At 34.2% G+C, this 19,654-nt stretch overlaps 6 protein-coding genes across 6 annotated transcripts; 4 read left to right on the top strand and 2 right to left on the bottom strand.

The window, feature by feature from the left end:
• Positions 1–110: 110 nt before the first annotated feature.
• BX664DRAFT_320597 (uncharacterized protein) lies at positions 111–6,326 on the bottom strand. The gene is made up of 21 exons (XM_051543151.1): positions 6,049–6,326; positions 5,909–5,969; positions 5,785–5,819; positions 5,622–5,720; positions 5,390–5,527; positions 5,200–5,331; positions 5,000–5,140; positions 4,857–4,928; positions 4,720–4,776; positions 4,531–4,659; positions 4,334–4,456; positions 4,138–4,260; positions 3,924–4,055; positions 3,720–3,842; positions 2,362–3,603; positions 2,136–2,258; positions 1,522–2,030; positions 1,310–1,456; positions 1,185–1,249; positions 487–1,100; positions 111–425 (listed from the first exon to the last, which is right to left on the bottom strand). Exons 1-21 carry the CDS (start codon positions 6,209–6,211, stop codon positions 250–252), a joined length of 4,404 nt encoding a protein of 1,467 aa, XP_051404755.1. The 5' UTR covers positions 6,212–6,326; the 3' UTR covers positions 111–249.
• A 436-nt stretch (positions 6,327–6,762) lies between these two features.
• On the top strand, positions 6,763–7,787 carry BX664DRAFT_320601 (uncharacterized protein). Its single transcript, XM_051543152.1, has 2 exons — positions 6,763–7,409; positions 7,469–7,787. Exons 1-2 carry the CDS (start codon positions 6,789–6,791, stop codon positions 7,679–7,681), a joined length of 834 nt encoding a protein of 277 aa, XP_051404756.1. The 5' UTR covers positions 6,763–6,788; the 3' UTR covers positions 7,682–7,787.
• Positions 7,788–7,950: 163 nt separating this feature from the next.
• Positions 7,951–9,906, top strand: BX664DRAFT_254119 (tRNA synthetases class I (M)-domain-containing protein; the record flags this gene model as incomplete). Its single annotated transcript, XM_051540351.1, has 6 exons — positions 7,951–8,014; positions 8,097–8,212; positions 8,297–8,368; positions 8,441–9,401; positions 9,492–9,565; positions 9,649–9,906. The coding sequence occupies 6 exons, from the start codon at positions 7,951–7,953 to the stop codon at positions 9,904–9,906; spliced, it is 1,545 nt and encodes a 514-aa protein (XP_051404757.1).
• A 253-nt stretch (positions 9,907–10,159) lies between these two features.
• Positions 10,160–12,951, top strand: BX664DRAFT_15330 (uncharacterized protein). Its single transcript, XM_051539902.1, has 2 exons — positions 10,160–12,121; positions 12,515–12,951. The coding sequence occupies exons 1-2, from the start codon at positions 10,249–10,251 to the stop codon at positions 12,856–12,858; spliced, it is 2,217 nt and encodes a 738-aa protein (XP_051404758.1). The 5' UTR covers positions 10,160–10,248; the 3' UTR covers positions 12,859–12,951.
• Positions 12,952–12,982: 31 nt separating this feature from the next.
• BX664DRAFT_15336 (uncharacterized protein) lies at positions 12,983–16,846 on the bottom strand. Its single transcript, XM_051539904.1, has 10 exons — positions 16,764–16,846; positions 16,547–16,696; positions 16,279–16,477; positions 15,942–16,139; positions 15,841–15,865; positions 15,080–15,743; positions 14,887–14,954; positions 14,152–14,775; positions 13,386–14,060; positions 12,983–13,312 (listed from the first exon to the last, which is right to left on the bottom strand). Exons 1-10 carry the CDS (start codon positions 16,801–16,803, stop codon positions 13,046–13,048), a joined length of 2,910 nt encoding a protein of 969 aa, XP_051404759.1. The 5' UTR covers positions 16,804–16,846; the 3' UTR covers positions 12,983–13,045.
• Positions 16,847–17,227: 381 nt separating this feature from the next.
• Positions 17,228–18,650, top strand: BX664DRAFT_289152 (NRAMP family; the record flags this gene model as incomplete). The annotated part of the gene is made up of 3 exons (XM_051541822.1): positions 17,228–17,332; positions 17,402–18,170; positions 18,354–18,650. Coding segments are annotated over exons 1-3 (1,149 nt in total), but the record flags the coding sequence as incomplete, so codon positions are not given.
• Positions 18,651–19,654: the final 1,004 nt, after the last annotated feature.

A 19,654-nucleotide genomic window follows, 5' to 3' on the forward strand; every position in this document is an offset into this window, starting at 1 on the left:
AAAAAAAATCAGGGCCAAACAGAAAATGACCTTATCCCAAAGCATGAATTCTTCTATTTTTTTTTTTTTTAAGGAAAATAGAACTAGATGAAATGTACAATAGACTTTATATTGGAGCAAAATCTTTATTTGTAAAGATATCTAAAATAATAATAAACGATTATTTATTGGATCACATATTATCTTTTCTACAAAAAACTAACAATAAAGACTAAGACTACACTACAAAGAAGTGCTAAACATTTTGTTTTATAGTGATGATCCATTCATCAATTGATCCAAGTAAGTCACCATGTTTTCCTTTAGTAGTTCATCTTGATGATCCCCATACTTGAAACAATCTTGTCCATAGTTAGTTCTTGTCTTGATCGGTCCCATTGTATATGGAAGATAGGGTAAAAAGGGAATATCCAAGCGAACCCGCGCTAAGTGTATATAAAAAAAAAATGAGTCAATTTTTACTCCCAAAACATAATCATAATATACCTAATAGTTTCCCATTCAAAGTAAATCCAAAGTATTGTTGTTGATCATATTCAAGTCCAATGATATCATCATCTTGTAAATCCATGGAGAAAGGTGTAGGTAAAAGTTCTTTTGTATCTAGACATATCATTCCTTGTTTTCTATTATGATTGTATACTAATGCTACATTGGAATGCATTGGAAGGCAGTTGGTCCACCCGATCATAATCAACTTCGTAACGTTGCTGCTGCCAATATTGGTATGACCCATTGTTGTCGTCGTCATCATTGTCGTTTCTACATATGATTGATGAGCTATGGTTGTTTCAACATATAAATGTCGTGTTGGCCTATCTTTATTTTCTTGTTGTTGAGAGGAATTTGTAACCGTATCCTTACTAATCGTCGTCATTTCAGCCAAGAGAGATAAAGATGGAGACGGAGTTAATGAAGGAGGTGATGATACACGCATCCGTTCCATTGCTTCAGTTATATCTTCCACTGGTTTGATATCTTGAAGATCTACCTTCATGTTTGTCGTCGTAATCATATCAGTTGCTGTTGTTGAAGATAAATGATTTGATGTTTGTGTAAAATGAAGATCAAAAATGGACTGAAATCCTTCAGGTGGATGACTATAATATAAATGAAATAAAAAAAAAAAAAGATTAGATATATATATATATATGTTTAAGTGTCCATCATCTTAGTTATCTTACCGTAGTTGATTCATTGGTCCACCAAATAAGAATTCACACTCTTGTCCAGTAGAGAGTGACACAGCCTAAAGAGACAATTGAGTTTAGTTAATGAATAATTATGAATCCAAAATATCATTTCTTACTGGGTACCACACTTTTGTCGTATCAACTTTTGTAAATGCCACACCGAGATCATCACCGTTTTGATAATATTTAATTTCTCTACGATCCAAATCCAAGGTGCAGGTAACCACATCACCCAGCTTCCATTGTTTTCCATAATTCGTTTTCTAATCAAAAAGACAACTTTGTAAACAATCTCTTCCTATTATCATTGATTAAATCTCAAACTTACGCGCATTCGATGTCGACCATGCCATTTCTTGCATCGACAGCCATCATAACCATAGGAGTGTCCATCATCACCTACACCGCTTCCAGCTTCAGCATTCACACGACTTGATCGATTGCTCCAACCCATTTGTATAAGACCATCCGTTTTCAACACCACTTGATAACAGAACTTTCTTGAGCTAGCCATAGTAGAGAGTACCTGAACACTATGAGTACCAACCACAGTTTCAAAAGTCCAAGAATCATTTCGTACTTCCAAACAAGTTTCTTGATTGATCAAACAAAAAGGTGTACTTCTTGTTATGTCGAGTTCTACACATCGTTGGTTTTCAATCGTCTTACTAGCTGTTGTCATCAATTCATCACCCATCCTCCGACTGGCACATGTCATTACAAGTCTTGTATAAAACCAAAAAGTCTTTTTGTTCCTTTGAATTTTTGTTGGATCTAACATGTGTCGCCATATTGCAACCACACATCTTTGTAGACTGCTTTCAGGGATATATGTATCTAAAGCAAAACCAAAAAAAAAAAAAAAATGGACTATTAGTTTTCTTTCATTTTTTTTTTCTACGTAATCTTTACAAAAAAAAAAAAAAAATGGCATTAACTTACCAGATTGTATCAGTATACCAAGACATGTTAATATATGATCAGTCAAAGTAGTATTGTATTGAAACATATATGTCATCATTTCAATAAACTGCATATTATGGATCAAATAACTGCGAATAGATTCTAAATTGAGAATTCAAAAAGAAAAAAAAAAAAGAAAAAGATGAGTAAGCATTTGTTCATTTTCATAACCTATTCCACTTTTCCCAGAATTTTTCATTCTTACCATAGCGTAAAAGAGATCGTAGTACCAAGAGAGATCGACTTGTTAATCCATGATACACTTTAATAGAGGGTATGGAGGATTCATAATGTGTTGTTGTTGAGTCGATGATAGTTGGCAATGTTGATGATTTACCAACATTACACTTTCCAGAGCTAGTTGGATGTATCAAATCATCTTTTTGTCGCTGTTGTTGAGTGGCCAGAGTAGTTGTACGATGCATCCATAATAAAACATCTTTGTACGCTTGCCAGGTCGATGATTCATCCATAGTCATTGATTCTGCTTTTTGAGGGGAATGACAAGATTGCCACCAATGTCCAATCACAGGAAAAAGTGCTTGATATACCAATCCATCCACAAACCCGTATATTCCACCAGGTAATCCAGATGTTTCTGTAATATTGTTTGCCAAACCCTCATCTTTCTCATCATCATCAAATAAGGCGTCATGATCTGATACAGATGAATTGTAATCTTCATCAATGTCATTATAATAATCATCCAAAGAAGAAAAAAGAGTCGAGTGTTTCTGTTCCCGTTGTTGTTGGTGATGATAGGAAGTTGATGATCGATGAGATACTGTAACTAATGGCTTATGTTGGTTCTTTGGCGTGTGTTCATATAATTTCAGTATTGTTGTAGGGAAATTTCCATGGAGAATGTTTTTTGAAATGGATTCATTTTCCAAAAAGTATCGTAACGCAGATAAGGCACCTGTTAATTTGCTATGTCGCATTGTAGTCATTTCAAATCGAGACAAAATGGCTACACGTTCAGAATATGAGTAATTATTCAAAAGAGATAGATCATTCAATAATTCGGCAGGATCAATATCGATAGAAGAGAGAGAGGATCTTGAAGAAGAGTCAGAACCGGTATCAAAGGATGAAGAGTCTGTTGGTGTTACTGTTGAAACTAGTTGATTTTTCCTCTTTCTTCCTCCACGTTTTGTTATGAGGTCATCAGAGTCATTGATAGAGCCTTGAACCCTTCGATCCCGTTGATGATCACTTGATATAACACCATTGGAGCTGACATTGATATAATTTGGTACGCGTAATAAGTCGTCTTCAGAAATAGATGGCTTGTTGATGATTGTAGAAGGATCCTCTAGAGAAGACTGACTGCATGAAACAAGAACTTGCATCATCATAATAGGCAAAAGTTGTTCGTTGGCTGTAATACAATTATCGATTAAAGGATCCATAACAGTTGAATACAATATGGGTCGCATAGAAGGAACTAAGGTAGGGATGGGTAATAAAGAAAGAGGGGTAAGTTTTTCTTTTTTTCTTTTTTCTTTTTTTTTTTTTTTATTAATGTAATCATTTACTTCCAGATGAAAGAAAAAGACTTACATTTGATCGCAAGCATGAGAGATGTTTTGGCGCAAGTTAATTGAACACGTTCATGAGGAGACAAATAACAAGCAGATAGGATAGTTTCTTGACATTTTTGACGAATCACCGTAGCAAAGGAATCTATATATATAAATATAAGATATTAGTATATTGTAATTTATTTTCATAATCACTTTATGTATTTCCTTTTTTTTCACTAACCTTGCATTGCCATCAAGTTAAATAAAGCACCTGTTGAATTATATTGTACTTCTACTTCATTCCAAGTGACCAAAGAGTTCAAAGTAGATACCATCAAATTAATATGTTTTTCGATTGCTAAATCATTTTGCCCTACAAAAAAAAAATGAATATAAAGAATATAAAGAATATAAGAATGGGATGATGATGATGATGATTATATATTTATACATACAGATACAACAGATAAGAGAGAGGATATCAGCCACAAAGATCGCAGCATGTACCTTTTGTGATAATGCCAATTCCAATAAAATGTCGAACTCAGGAGCCGTCAAAATATCATTATGAGATTCCACTAAAATTGATCATTCAAAAAAAAAAAAATTGTAAGTTTTTCGTGAAGTTTATTTGTGGTATAAATGATTTACCTTGACCTGCAACAGCATGAATACAGAGAACGGCCCAATATCGAACATCATCATCATCTAAAGTCAAACAATGCATGATTTTTTTGACTATATTTGTTTTCACCATGCCTTGACGGAAAGATTCTATTAATTAAAGAAAAAATCAGTAAAAGAAAAAAAAAACTTAATTCTTTTTATATATTCGAATATGAATTTACCGTCACCATAAGCCATGAATTTGATTGTACGTAAAACCACTCTTGAAATATACATTTCTTCAGCAGAGAGTAATCCAGCCAAAATAGTATGAATACCTTTAATGGATCGAAATTGATTGGAAGCAACATCTATAACAAATAAAATAGTTAGTATGAGGAATTCCAACTCCGTAACTTTTTTTTTTTAACCTTTCAAGACAAATTCATGCATCAAGCCAGCAGCCCAATATATTAGTTCCACATCATCTAATAAAAAGTTTTAAGATGATTAATAATATATATATATATATATATTGCTTAATATTATTATTATTATTATTATTTACCACCACGTAAACAAACAGAGATAAGATCTACAATGTTATAATCAAGTAATTCCACCAAAACTATTTTAGATTCTATAAAAAAATAAAAAATAAAAAAAAAAATTAGATTCACGTTCTATTATTAATAATAATATTACGATTACCCATTGTATCTACACTTGCCACTAGACGTACGAGAGATTGCATACAGAATTTTGGCATATTTGTATTTCCAAAGGTCATTCTTGCCATTTTCGCCAATAATCCAACAAAACCTTGATGTATTAGTACATTTGGAAATGGGTCTATATATATATAATAGATTGAGTAAAATTTTTATTATTATTATTATTTTTTAACATACCACTTAATGAGATTTGATGTAAAATCATCAAAGTCCAATATTTCAATTCATTATTTCGAATAGTAGTAGAAGTTAAAATACGTTGAATAGAATCAAGAATACCCATTTCAATCACACAATACTTGTTAATATCTATAATAATAATAATTAATATTCATCAGTTTATCCTTCTTTTTTTTTTCCATTTTACCACTGCCTTGAATCAAATCACAAATAGCCATTGCAACATAACGCTGTGTCATTTCTTTCATTTCCGTTTCAGTTGAAGCAAGAGCATCTACCAAAACCTTTAATGCACCAGCTTCCAATAAAGTTGCCCGATGTTGTTCTTTATAAAATAATAATAATGAATAATAATGAATAATAAATAAAAGAATATTAGTTTTATTATCCTTTTTTTTTCTTTTTTTGGTCATTTAAACCTTTTTGTGTCAATAATTGTAATGCCGTGAGTGCTTGAGATCGAATATCTAATGGTTTATCTTTCTCACATGCTGCAATAATATTTGGAAGATTTGACCCTATCAAATACAATAAGAAAAAAAAAATTAATTTGTACACCCTGCTATAATAAGCATATATTACCTGACATGGCGCGTTCGATGGTAATCTTGACCGAGCTATTGTAACATTAAAATATGATAGATTAGTATTACATACCTTTTTCAATATATCAAATATTTTTTAAATGAACCAAGAAAAGAAATACCTGCTTTGTATAGTAGCATTACTGGACTGAATTAAATAAGCCAGGGCTCGTAAAGGTATAGCTAAAATGAGTTAAGAAAAAAAAAAAGGTAAGTATTGGAAAAGACTCTTTAATGTAGTTACCATCTTCAAGTTTAGTACCGTTTTCCAAACGTCCAGATCGTTTCCGAGATTGCTGTTCTTGTTGCTGTTGTAAGTGATCAAGATGTGAGTAAAGTGAATAACCCATGACTGCTATAGCTATGCCTGTAAAAAAGCATAATAGAGTAGATGTAGTTGAATCATGAGTTGAAGAATGGGTCATATCATGGACTTGAAATATGACAGTAAGAAAGAAAGTATGAATAAAGAAAAAATGAGTAAGAAAGGGAAGAAAGAAAAAAAATTGAACTGGACAGCGGAAATAAAAAATTTAGCTCTCTCCTTTTTTGGCTGTTTTTTTAGCTTTTGCTCCAAAACTCAAAAAAAAAAAAAAATGCTCTAGTCAAATCTACATGAGTACTATTAGATTTCTTTATTATTCTACTGATTACATAATGTACTGCCCTACATCAAAGATAAAAATTGTTACAGAAATAGTCAACTTTGTATATAAATTCCTATATCCTAATCAACTACACAGAAACCACACGCTGATCCCTTTTTTTTTCTTTCTATTTTGGTACTATATTACACTAGTATAAAGTAGTAAGAGTAGCAAGAACGATAATAAAATATGTATGATTCATTTTATTCCATCTTTTTCTTTGGATGCAACATAACCTTTTTCATGCAAGGAATAACTCTGTGGCTTTTGTCGCGGGATTTAAATGCCATAAAATACATTTTTATCTTATTCACTTCTCTCTTTTTACACTTCTTTTTACATAACTTTGAACAAAATGATGCATCGCTTACGTATTTTCACACCATTATTCAATACCATCCTCAAACAACAACAAACAACAGCTTTTGCACGACAAACACCTATCAGTTCTTTATTCATAACACGGCAACATTTCAGTCAATGGACTCCACTTCAAAACAAACAACAAGACAAAGTCAATTCTACGAAAAATGACAATCAGACAACGACAATAATAGAAAATGAACTTTTGAAACCTGAAGAAGAAGAAGAAGAAGAAGAAGAGGAGGAAAAGATTGATCCTAAGAATTATCCGGAATTGTATCCTGACGAACAAGAAATCGACACGGAATGGTTTGTTGATTCTGAATTTGTAGAAGAACCTGGTGAAGACTTTGTTCCTTTATGGCAACGACAAGCAGATGCTCAACAACACTTACAAGATCGACAGACTTTAGAAGAAATATCAGAACAACTTTTGAAAGATGGCATCTTGACACCTGAAATGATTCAACATATATTAGAACAAGCAAAGATGGATAATGTACTTATTTTGGATGTGCGCGAAAAGTGTGATTGGACCGATTATATGATTATTGCTGATAGTGCAAAAGGTGACAAATTCCTTAGCACTGTTGCTGAACATGTGGGCTCAACGGTAAAATAATAGATTCTATATTATTTATGTATCCTAATAATATTTTTTTTTTTTTTTAGGTTCGCAAGGCGATTACTGCTCATCCTGATGTTTCAAAGTCTATCCCAACTCCACATATTGAAGGACGTGATGATCAATCTGGTTGGCTGTTGATTGATTTAGGCCGTTGCATAGTACACTTATTCACACCTGAAATTCGTGAAAGATATGACTTGGAAGGTTTATGGAAATCTGTACCTACTGATCCTAGTTTACCTATGCCTGATCAATAATGAACATCATTAATATTTTAGATTATTTTGTAGTATTAGTTTTTTATTTCATGTATTTTATTTCTCTCTATCTCTCTGCAAATAGATTTGCCCATCTCTATCACCCTAGTTTGAAATAAAAATTAAAAAAAAAAAAAAACTTTGGACCTCATATTCGAATTCCGTCTTTTATTCCCTTTTTTTCTTCCCTATTTTTTTTTTTTTTTCTTGGAAGCACCATGTTTCAAAGGTGGGGATTCCAATCAGTTGTCAAAAGGGCTTTCAGGCCTATGCAATGTCGCCTGAACCATAATGATGCCTATATCACTACACCAATATATTATGTTAATGCAGGTAAAATGACTATATAGTTTTCTTCTTATATTGTTACTGACTCTTTTTATTATCATTACTACTATTATTATTATTTTGACAGTTCCTCATATTGGTCACCTCTATTCAAGTGTAATAGCAGATACATTACGTCGTTTCTATGCCTTGAAAAATTATGAAACTTCTTTAACTACAGGTACCGATGAACATGGTTTGAAGGTAATGACTTTTTTCGATACACATGATAATCAAGGTACCAAATAGATATTGATCTTTTTTTTTTTTTTTATGGATCTCTTTTAGATCCAACAAGCAGCTGCCAAAAATAATACGACTCCAATCGAACTTTGTGATAAGGTTTCAGATAGTTTCCGGGTAAGTCCATCTCACCTAAAAGAAAAAAAAAACATGATAAGATATTGATTAGCTCTGTTTCCAACCAATTAGAAATTATGTGACAAGGCGAATATTCAATATACGACGTTTATGCGTACTACTGAACCACGACATGCCAAGGCAGTATCCCATTTATGGAATGCTCTTTTGAACGCAGGTTACATTTACAAAGGACAACATGAAGGATGGTACGCCATTTCTGATGAAGCATTTTACCCTGATAATCAAGTACATAAAATAACGGACGAACAAGGCAATGATATGATGGTCTCTACAGAATCTGGACAACGTGTGGAATGGACAATGGAAGAAAACTACAAATTCAAGCTCTCAGATTTCGAACAACCATTATTAGATTGGATCGAACAAAATCCTCAAGTCATTGTACCTGCTAATCGAAAAAAAGAAGTCATCTCATGGATTCAAGCTGGTTTAGGTGACCTCTCTATTTCTCGTTTACGTTCTCGCCTGGATTGGGGTATTCCTGTACCAAATGATCCTGAAAATCATACGATTTATGTTTGGCTTGATGCTCTCACCAATTATATTACTGCTAAAGGTTATCCTGATACTACAGAACAAATATCAGCCAAAGTACATGTAGTGGGCAAAGATATTTTACGATTTCATGCTGTCTATTGGCCTGCTTTCTTGATGGCGGCTGGTCTACCTTTACCTCAACAGATCTTGGCACACGCTCATTGGACAATGGGAAAACAAAAAATGTCGAAAAGTCGGGGTAACGTCGCTGATCCTTTCGAGGTGATGGAAACATATGGAGTGGATCCTGTACGATATTATCTTATGCGTGATGGTGGATTGGCTGATGATGGTGATTACTCTGAAGATGGCATCAAGAAAAGATATAAAAAAGATTTGGCAGGACAATTAGGCAACTTATTAAATCGTAGTACTGGAGAATCTCTCAATCCTGAAGGCAAGGTTCCTGCTATGGCCTCAATTGTAGATTCTCGTGACAAAACTATACATGATAAGTTGACAGCTCTTCCAGGTAAATTATAAATAAATAAAAATAAGTATATAGATAAACATTTTTTTTATTGATATATATATATATATATATATCTTTTTTGTTCATTAGGGATTTTTGATACTCATTTTGAAGAAAGAGAATTTAATAAAGGAATTGTAGCTATTATGGATATGTTGGCAGAGGTAATAATAATGGTAAAATATTATTCAATTACTGACACTTTTCCTTTTTTTTTTTTTTTTTTTTTTTTTTTTTTTTTTTGTAGGCAAATAAACATTTTACCGATAATCAACCTTGGAAATTGAAAGATCAACCTGAAAGAAGAAATCAAGTACTATATTATGCATTGGAATCATGTAGGGTAGCAGGTATTTTACTTCAACCTGTGATGCCTACGAAAATGGATGAATTGTTGTCAAGATTAGGTGTCCCTGAAAATCAAAGATCATTCTCTGATGCAGCACTATCTTGTGAAATGCGTTTATTAGGTCCATCTACTGGTGTTTTATTCCCTCGTCTCTGATTCTTTCTCTCTATTCTTCTTTTATATAGTTTATCTCTCTTTTTTAGTTATAGCATTTTGCATTATATCTTTTTATCACTTCATTCAATAATAATAATAAAAAAATTATATCATATGTCTTTCTCTTATGCACGAAATGTGGATGGGCAATTGACGGAATACGAATTAACATTTTGGGATGAAAAAAAAAAAAAAATAAAATTACTTTTCAGGGTGAATCCCCTTTCTTTTTGTTCTCCTTACTTTCTTTCTTCTTCTTTTCCCTTTTATTTCTTATCTTTCTTTCTCTCTCTCTCTCTCTCTTTTTCTTTCTCTCTATCTTTTTTTTCCATATTTGTCTTGATGTTACCCTCAATTCCAGTATCACCACTTATACAACAATCTCTTCATTGCGCGTCTCTTCTGGCCGACATTAATCAGAAATCAAGTCAGCGGTCTCTCTCGACTAGTTTAGAACAGGATGCCGTCATTCAGCGTACACGTTTGGATCAGTTGACACAACAAATGCATGCTGTTAGAGGTGTGCTTTTCCATCAATGGCACCCTGATGCATTGGCTAAACAGATCGTCATTGTAAACTCTCAACTCTTTTGTCATCACAGTGCTACTTCTCTTAATGACTTTCACGATTATCTGATGCACAGTCTTGCTCATCAATTGATCATTACCAATTCCTATGCAGCCTTTGATCACGCCGTTCGACTTGCTCATTGTCTTCATCAATATCGAGACTGGAATGGTTGTATGGCTGTCGTCAAATGTCTAGCGTTACCAGCCGTACAACGTCTCTCTACATCATCAGCATCTCCTCTCTGTCACGACTTTCCTTGGGTTCATCATGATGATTCCACTACCACCACCACCAACGACACGAGTTACACTGCCTATCGCCAAGCACTCCGTCGTAGTTTATTACCTCTTCGTCCTTATCGATTTGACCCACACGACCGACGGTGGTCAGATGCTAGTCAGGGAAACGACAATACCAAGAAAAAACATCAACGTATTCTCATTGCTATTCCATGGTTACCACCCTTATTAGAAGCCGAATCTGAGCGTGATCGTGATCTCTTATTGAATTTGTGTCGATACAACCGTTGGCCCACACAAGTAGATGTTGCTCGTGATCTGTTGGTCCCATCCACTTCTTCTTCTTCCAATATTATCAACAGCTCTTCTTCTCAATTGATACGTCGAAACAACAATTTACCTTCAGTCTTACCTCCACAGTCAATCATTGATCTTTCCTCTCTTGGTGTAGGTGATTTAGTTCTTCAGCATTGGTTGGTTTCTAGGCCTTATTTGACTTTAAAACAGCTCTTATTAGAAAGTCAACAAGTGGAATCGGATCAAATTCAACAACAGGATACCATTCGACCATCATCATTGGCCCCATCTCCCTCAGCAATCCCTGTTCCGGCACAAGCAGCATCAACATCAACAACTTCAAAAGCTTTACCACAACAACAACAACACTTGGATGTAGATCAGGATTGGCGTAATCAAACTATTAGCTATACTGATGATGACGACGATGATGGTGATTTATGGCGACAGCAACAAGAAAAGGAATCTATTCAGGTCACCTTATCAGTACCCAACTCGCCACCTCTTCCTCAAACAAACAACAGCAAAACAGATACCGGTGTGTTAGATATCGAGTCAACTAATATTTGGTCGGCCAATATAGAATCGTCAGAACAGAAATCATCACCAACAATCATTTCTGCGCCTGATATGACACTTCCAACAACCAGTATTGCTTCCTCCATACCCATGGAAATGACTTCAGCCGCTATGGATATACCACATCTTCCCTCGACAGCATCTGTAGAAATCACATCGGACAACAACAAAAACAACAGGAGCTCACCAGCACTACAGGATGAAAAGGATATACCATCAGAAATTGATCTCAAGAGCACAATACCACCATCAGACAAAAAGGACGCCAGTTTGGACATGGAAGAAATGCAAGAGCACTCAATGAATGATTTTAGTGATGATGATGATACCACAAGCAAAGTCTCTTCCTTACCATTCCCAGCACAACAGGAACAACAACGACAAGGGCATCTGACATCGGTAGGAAATAAAGTTGGTGACAACGAAGTAGAATCAACAAATGATAGCGCATTATTAGTAGAACAACAACAACAACAACAACAACAACAACAACAACAACAACAACAACAACAACAACAACAACAACAACAACAACAACAACAACAACAACAACAAGTACAACAACAAGCTATAAATAAGACAACGACTGGATCATCAATATCAACATCTATTGTAGACCCGGCGATAACTGTATCAGCAAGTCCTCCTGCATTATCAACACCTCAACAACAACAACAGGATACAAACAAGCCAGATATGATATCAACAGTAGAAGCACCTCCTGCACCACAAGAAGAGGATGTGGAAAGTAATCACGATGATGGCAGTGATGAAGACAGTGAACAATGGACAGGATACCCAGTACCCAATTCAGAGTTTGAACAACAACAACAACAACAACAACAACAACAACAACAACAACAACAACAACAACAACAACAACAACAACAACAACAACAACAACAACAACAACAACAACAAGAACAACAAGAACGCAATGATGGCGAAGATGAGGATGATGATGATGAAGTATGGACTGGCTACCCTGAACCGACAATAGCTGATAACAACCGTGATGATTCCCAACATCGATCCACACCATCCGAAGCATCAGAAGAAGAATGGAAAGGGTATCAGGCAACATTGGAAGAAGCAGAATGGCGAGCAGAAACCATCCTCAAGGTACAACAACAAGAATGGCAAGGATATACTTTAGAAGCTTTGGATGAAGATGAATTGGATTCAAGTACCATGATGAATGGCGAATTTGGCAAGGCAAGGCGTGATTTGGCTCATCCTTCTTCGGCGGCTCCATCATTAGTTTAACTTAGTTCTCTATATTCCCTCCTCGTTTTGAATATATATATATATATATATAACTTTTTTTTTCCTTTTATATATCCTTTTTTTTTATATACAAATATACTATTTTTATTATTATTAGTATTATTGACTATTATCAAAATAAAATAAAAAAAAAGACTATTCTACTATTGTTTTATACTACATTGGATCACGGTTTAGTGATATTGATAATATCAGTTGATGATGATGATGATGATGAAAATGTTGTAGGATGTCGAGTTGTTACCAATGGTTGCTGTTGTTTCTTGTAAGTACCCATGTAAGCATTTGTCAAAAAATCAAAATGATCCACTTGTTGTATGGCTTGATGAATATGATATGGCACCAATAATTTGTTTTTCTTTTCTTGATCTTTTTCCTTTTGCCAAATCGCCACTCCATGCGTCAAGATCTTTTTCAAAAAGAGTTTGGTCAACTAAAAAAAAAAAAAAAAAAAAAAAAAAAAAAAAAATCAATACTCCACTTTTTTTTTTATTATTATTATTTACCTGAAGAAAAAGTTGACCCACCACCAACCGTTGATCCATAGCTGTCATCAAATCTTCTTCACCTGTTCGCATTTGTAATTGACCTTGTCTTGACATGGAGATATTATTGGCAACCATGGTTTTCAATCGTAATGGAGCAATCACTGACCAAATCCAATCCAAACTGCGTTCATTATCCTCTTCATCCATCATTCGATCACGTATCCTATTCAATAGATCCTGATAATTGCATGTCTTGTCACTCTCCATATCATCATCCACTTGAACCACATCATCCATATCTTTCTTCTCGGTTTCCATCATTGAGAGTCCTGATTGTTCAAGTAAGAGGCGTACGTCTGATAAAGTATGTTGATCACCTAACACGAATTGCTTCTTCTTTCGCCATCCAGATGGTTTTCTTGTACAATCCAAAGTTAAATGTTGATCAGAACCACAGTATCGACACCATTGTTGAACATCTGATCCCTGATCTTCCTTTGATCTTTCTTCTTCCTCCTCCACATTGTCATCAAGAGTTCTATCTTCCTTCTTGTTAGGTGTATATCCTTGTTCACGACACCATCGTATCACATCTTTGGTACTGAGAGCGTCACATGCCGTTCGAAGTATGTCGTCATTGATATCCTTACATCGTTGCTGAACCTCTATTCGAAGTAAATGACTGCGATGCCACTAATGATACGCAAGAAAGAAAGAAAGAAAAAATTCAATATTAGTGTGCGTTCTTTTTTTTTTTTTTAAAAAAAAAAAAGGATTGATTTACCTCCAAAGCTTTTCGACGAGGAGCAGACCAAGTAAAATAGTGTTTCGTACTGTTTGCACAAGTATAGCGTAACGAACCACGAGAAGACCCGGATGGTTGTTGTTGAGAACGCGAGACCATGGGAAATAGTTGTACACATTCCTTCAAAATACCTTGTAATAATGTCATTCGCTGCTTTGTTGCATTGACCATCATGTTTTGTTTGGATAATATGGCAGGTGTCGCAGTTGTAGTAACATCAGTATTATTGGAAGAAGAAGAAGAAGGTGCCAGTGTGGATGAAGAAGTATCATTTGTTGTTGATGCAGTATCACTCGACAAGCCAGGTATGGTGGTAACATCTTCAAAGTTGGTGTTTCTATCTAATTCTATATCAAATCCTCTTTCATTGCCCAACATTTGTCGTCCTGATAATGTATAATCTAATCGTAAATGATGAATCACATCCAAACTTTTGTTTCGTCGTTTATCCACAAAGTATAATTGAAGTCGAATAGGAAATTCCCCCCATCCAAGTCGTGTCAATCGAAAAGGTGATTCTGTCACATCCACCACATCATAAGGTTTGTAGCTTGGATGTAAATGATATCGGACTCCTGTAAGGAATGGTTTCTTGTCTTGATCCTATATGAATTCGTGGTCAGAAATCAAGAAGAAAGAGAGAGAGTGTGTGTGTACGTGTGCGGGTGATTGCTGATCTTCCAACTATATTCTTATTTTTATTTTAATTTTTACCTGAGGTGGTTCTACGACATAGATCATCCATTTATGAGTATAGTTCTTCAAAGTTGGGTCCCGTTTTTCTATAACAAGTAATGGTGAAAATAAAATAAAATAAAATATAATTAACCAAAAAAAAAAAAAAAAAAAAAAAAAGGAGCAGTATTCTCTTTTTCTTTTTTTCTTTTCTTTTTTTTTTTTTTTTTACCTGGAGGAATATACTTGCTAACATTACCCACTACAATCCGTCTCTTGATATAAAATCTAGACCCTTTTTCTGCAATGGCTGAAGTCAATGATTCCGTTTTACCTTCTTCTGGATTTTCTGAGATTGGAGTCAATGGAGCACTACTTCCTCCTGGTGTTGATGGTGAAGCAATAGTTGATGTTGATTTATCAGTTGTTGATATCGTTGCTGTAGTTTCTATTGGAAGCATTGATGGTGCTGGAGAGGGTGATGTGATATGATTTTTTTCGGGTATAACGGATGATAATGTTGATGATTCAGTTGATTTTGCTGTTTCCATTGAACTTTGTTCTTGTAATATGTGTGACTCTATATTATTTGAAGAAGATCCTGCTTCCTTTGGTAATGTGGTCGATAAAGTGGAGGTAATATTATTAATTGGTGTTGTTTGGGTATTGTCTTTATCTATCATCGTAGTTGGTTGAGTTGGAGCTGAAACGGTAGAATCAGGTGTACTGGGTGTTGCTGGCATAGATCCCTTTGGTGTTAATATTGATGCTGTAGTAGCTTGTTGTTCTAAAGATGAAGATGATGATGATAATGGCTCTGTTTTTGACCGTTTCGTCCTAGATCCATCTTGATCCAATTCCAAATCCACATCTTCTTCATATTCCTTGATGGTCGGCTACAAAAAAAAAAAAAAAATCAATCACATATATATAAAATAAATATCATTTAAATAATTGAATTTTTTTTTCTTTTTTCTTCTTCTTGGTTCTTACCCTTTCTGTTTTCTTTGTACTTTTTCTTAAGATCCCATCAAATAAAATTAAGAATGTTAGTATAAAATGTGTGCATGAATAATATATTTTTATCTACATACGAAGACACAGTAGGTAAAGTAAGAGGTCTTAGTCGTATAGGATGATCTTCAGGGACTTCAGATTCATCGACAGGTGTACCGCATTGTGCCATGATATTTTCATAATAGTTGAATTCCAGTGAATGAGATATACGACAGTGGTTTTGGAAACCGATTTGATTTGTAAAGTTTTCACGATGACAAACAGGACAAGATAATCTTTTGAAAATAAAAATAAAAAGAGTGATTAGAAGAAGAAGAAGAAGAAGAAGAAGAAGAAGAAGAAGAAGAAGAAGAAGAAGAAGAAGAAGAAGAAGAAGAAGAAGAAGAAGAAAAAGATAGATTCAAGTGGACTTACCGAACATATACACCATCCATACGTCGACCATAGAGTACAGGGTATTGGTTAGATCTTTGTACTTTTCTTTTTGAACTTCCACTTGGTATTGTATTTGAGTTGATTGTTGAACTTCCTCCTGGCATTTGTCCATAGTAAAGTGCAGCAGCTGATTGTCTTGTAAAACGAGGCAAGTCAGGTAACATGGCTGCTAATGATTCTATAAAATAATAATATATATATATATATTTTTTAGTTAATAAATTTTGATATAAACGCGTTTATATACCATTTTTAATAGCCAATTCTAAGTCTTTAAGAGTTGATTCTGCATTTTCAATTTCTTTTCTTATAGTTGCTAGTTCACGATGTTTCAAATAAATCTCCAGATCAAATTGGTGATCAATGATATCTAATATCTTTTGTTTTTTAATATCGTCTATATATATATAAAATAATATATAAGTTTTTATTTTAATTATATTATTATATTTCTAATATTTTACCTTTAATCATTGTTTCAGATAATGTTTCTTTATCTGTCATTATGATAATCAAAAAAGTAAAAAGAAGAAAACAAGAGAGGAAAAAAAAAAGTTAGATTCAAGCCAAAAAAAAAAAAAAAAAAAAAAAAAAAAAAAGATAATTTAAAATCCAGTACCAGTCAACGCATTTTTTTTTTTTTTTTTTTAGTAAAGTGTGTCAAGGAACAAGAGCTAAAAACCATAAAAAAGAGAAGAAATTCATTTTTCGTATATTCTTTATAGAACATTTATTAAACTAAATTTATATATTTAAAATTTTCATGAAAAATCAAAAAATAGAAATCACTGTCCTAAACGGAAACATTTCCCCAATTGTCAAAATGACATATCGGAGATTCTTAATAGAGGGACTAAAGATCCCAATTTCCCTTTTATCCCTTTTGTTCTTTTTCTCTTTTTTTTTTTTTTTTTCTTTTTTTCTTTTTCTTTGAAGATATACAAAACAAAATGAAGCTGGTCTCCAATATTGTCACGTATTTTCGAAGACTTTTACGTTTTATTGGTCCAGGATTCATGGTAGCTGTAGGCTAGTAAGTTTTTATTATTATTATTTAAAATATATTTTGAAAAAAGTTTCTAACAATATATTATATATATAGTTTGGATCCTGGCAATTGGGCTACTGATATGGAAGGAGGAAGTCAATTCGGTTATCGGCTTTTATTCATTATTTTGATATCCAACTTTATCGCTATCTTTTTACAAAACTTAACTATCCGGTTAGGTACAGTTAATGGTTTGGATTTGGCTGCAGCTTGTCGTCGATATTTACCAAAATATCTCAATCTCTTCCTCTATGTTCTTGCTGAAATCAGTATTATATCAACCGATCTTGCTGAAGTCATTGGAAGTGCCATTGCTCTCAACTTATTATTTCCTACTCTTCCTCTTAGCGCTGGTGTGGCTATTACAGCTTTGGATGTCTTTATTATTCTTTTATTTTACAAAGAACCTGATTCTATCTCTGCTTCCAAGAATGACGACGATAATGGAGATCAAGATACAACTCGTATGGTACGTTACTTTGAAATGTTTGTCATGCTTTTGGTAGCCGCTGTTGGGATCTGCTTTATTATCGAATTGGCCTATTCTGATATTGTCGCTGTCGATGTTTTGAAAGGATATTTACCCTCCAAGGAAATATTCACTGATACTGAATCTCTCTATGTCTCCATTGGTATCATTGGTGCTACTGTCATGCCTCACAATTTATTTTTACACTCATACATTGTCCAAGCGCGATGTTATTCTTGGCGTCATGTCCGTCCGAAACTGATCTCTAACGACTTATCTGAAGATGATCCACAACAACATGAAGCCGATCATATTGAAACAACACGTACGATTCAATATTCATCTCAATTGCTGGTCTCTCTAGACAAATCAGATATGTCATCTTACCACAAGCGTGACGATCATCATCATCATCAATCAAAAAATTCTATCAACGAGAAACAACATGATATATCAACCTCATCTACAACACATAGACACTCTCAAGACAACAATGATCTCATTAGACACTCTGGAAGCGAACAACAACAAGAACAGGAAGATTTAGATATATCTCTCTTACGCCATTTTCTTGTCGACAATATGCATATCAATCTTCATTATAGTTTTATGGATTTGATGGTGGCACTTCTGTTTGCTTTTTTCGTCAACTCAGCCATTCTCATTGTCGCATCTGCCAATTTTCATTATGGACATCTTCACGTTGTATCCGATCTATTTGATGCTCATGCTCTCTTACAACAATACCTTGGTCCTGCCGCGGCAGTTATCTTTGCATTGGCTTTACTTTTTGCGGGACAATCAAGTACTTTGACAGCGACATTGGCAGGTCAAGTGGTGATGAGCGGTTTTCTGGGCATGTCTAGTCGACCTTGGTTACGACGATTGGTAACACGATTGATTGCAATTATTCCAGCTATGGTAGCGGCATGTGTGGCAGGTAGATCAGGGCTTTCTCAAATGTTGGTGGCCAGTCAAGTAGCACTTAGTATTCAACTTCCATTTGCTGTGGTTCCTCTGGTAGTCTTTACATCCATGCCTCGTGTCATGCAGCTAGATGTAGTCATCAATAATAAGCCAAATAATTTCTTGGGTCCAGCTCTTCCTCTTTGGTTGGATCAACTCTGCATTCGTGCTTGTCATGGTATTGATCGTAGTTTGGAGATAGTGGGTACTACTTGGACTTCCATTATCAAAAAGGCTTCTTGTAATAGACAAAGACATAATTCTCCTTCTTCTCAACGTGCTACCACAGCTTATGCTTCTTTTATGTCTTGGTGGAATGATCAATTTTTATGGCGACGTACTGGTGCCTCACAGCGGTCTGGATCTAGTGGTGATATTCATATCGATATGGGTGATCGGAAACATACATCAACAAGCATGATGATTTCTCGTCTCTTTTCTTGGCCGGCTCCTATTTATTATACTAATGGCAAATTGACCCTTGTTGTGGCTACCCTGATCTCTTTATTACTGATTGGATTGAATGGTTATTTAGTTGTTTCCACTATACTTGGTAATTGATTCCATTACGTCCTTTTCCCTACATTTTATTCCCATCTCTATCTCTTTTTTTTTTTTTTTTTTTTTTTTTGTATCTTAATAGTATATTACATTTCCTTTTTTTTTTTTTTTTTACATCCAATCTTCCCTCCTCTTATCAATTCAATAAAAAGTGAAATACATTTATTTATATGATCCATTGTCTTTGTTTACTTTTTTTCTCTTGTTATAAAAAAAAAAGGATATTTATAACTTATTTATAACTGATGCCATTGAAAAAGCACTCTCTAACATGGTTTCTATGATGATATATGATGGTTCCCATTATTTTA

The sequence above is a fragment of the Halteromyces radiatus genome (assembly GCF_025201355.1).
Source record: "Halteromyces radiatus strain CBS 162.75 chromosome Unknown BX664scaffold_1, whole genome shotgun sequence".
NCBI classification, from domain to species: domain Eukaryota; kingdom Fungi; phylum Mucoromycota; class Mucoromycetes; order Mucorales; family Cunninghamellaceae; genus Halteromyces; species Halteromyces radiatus.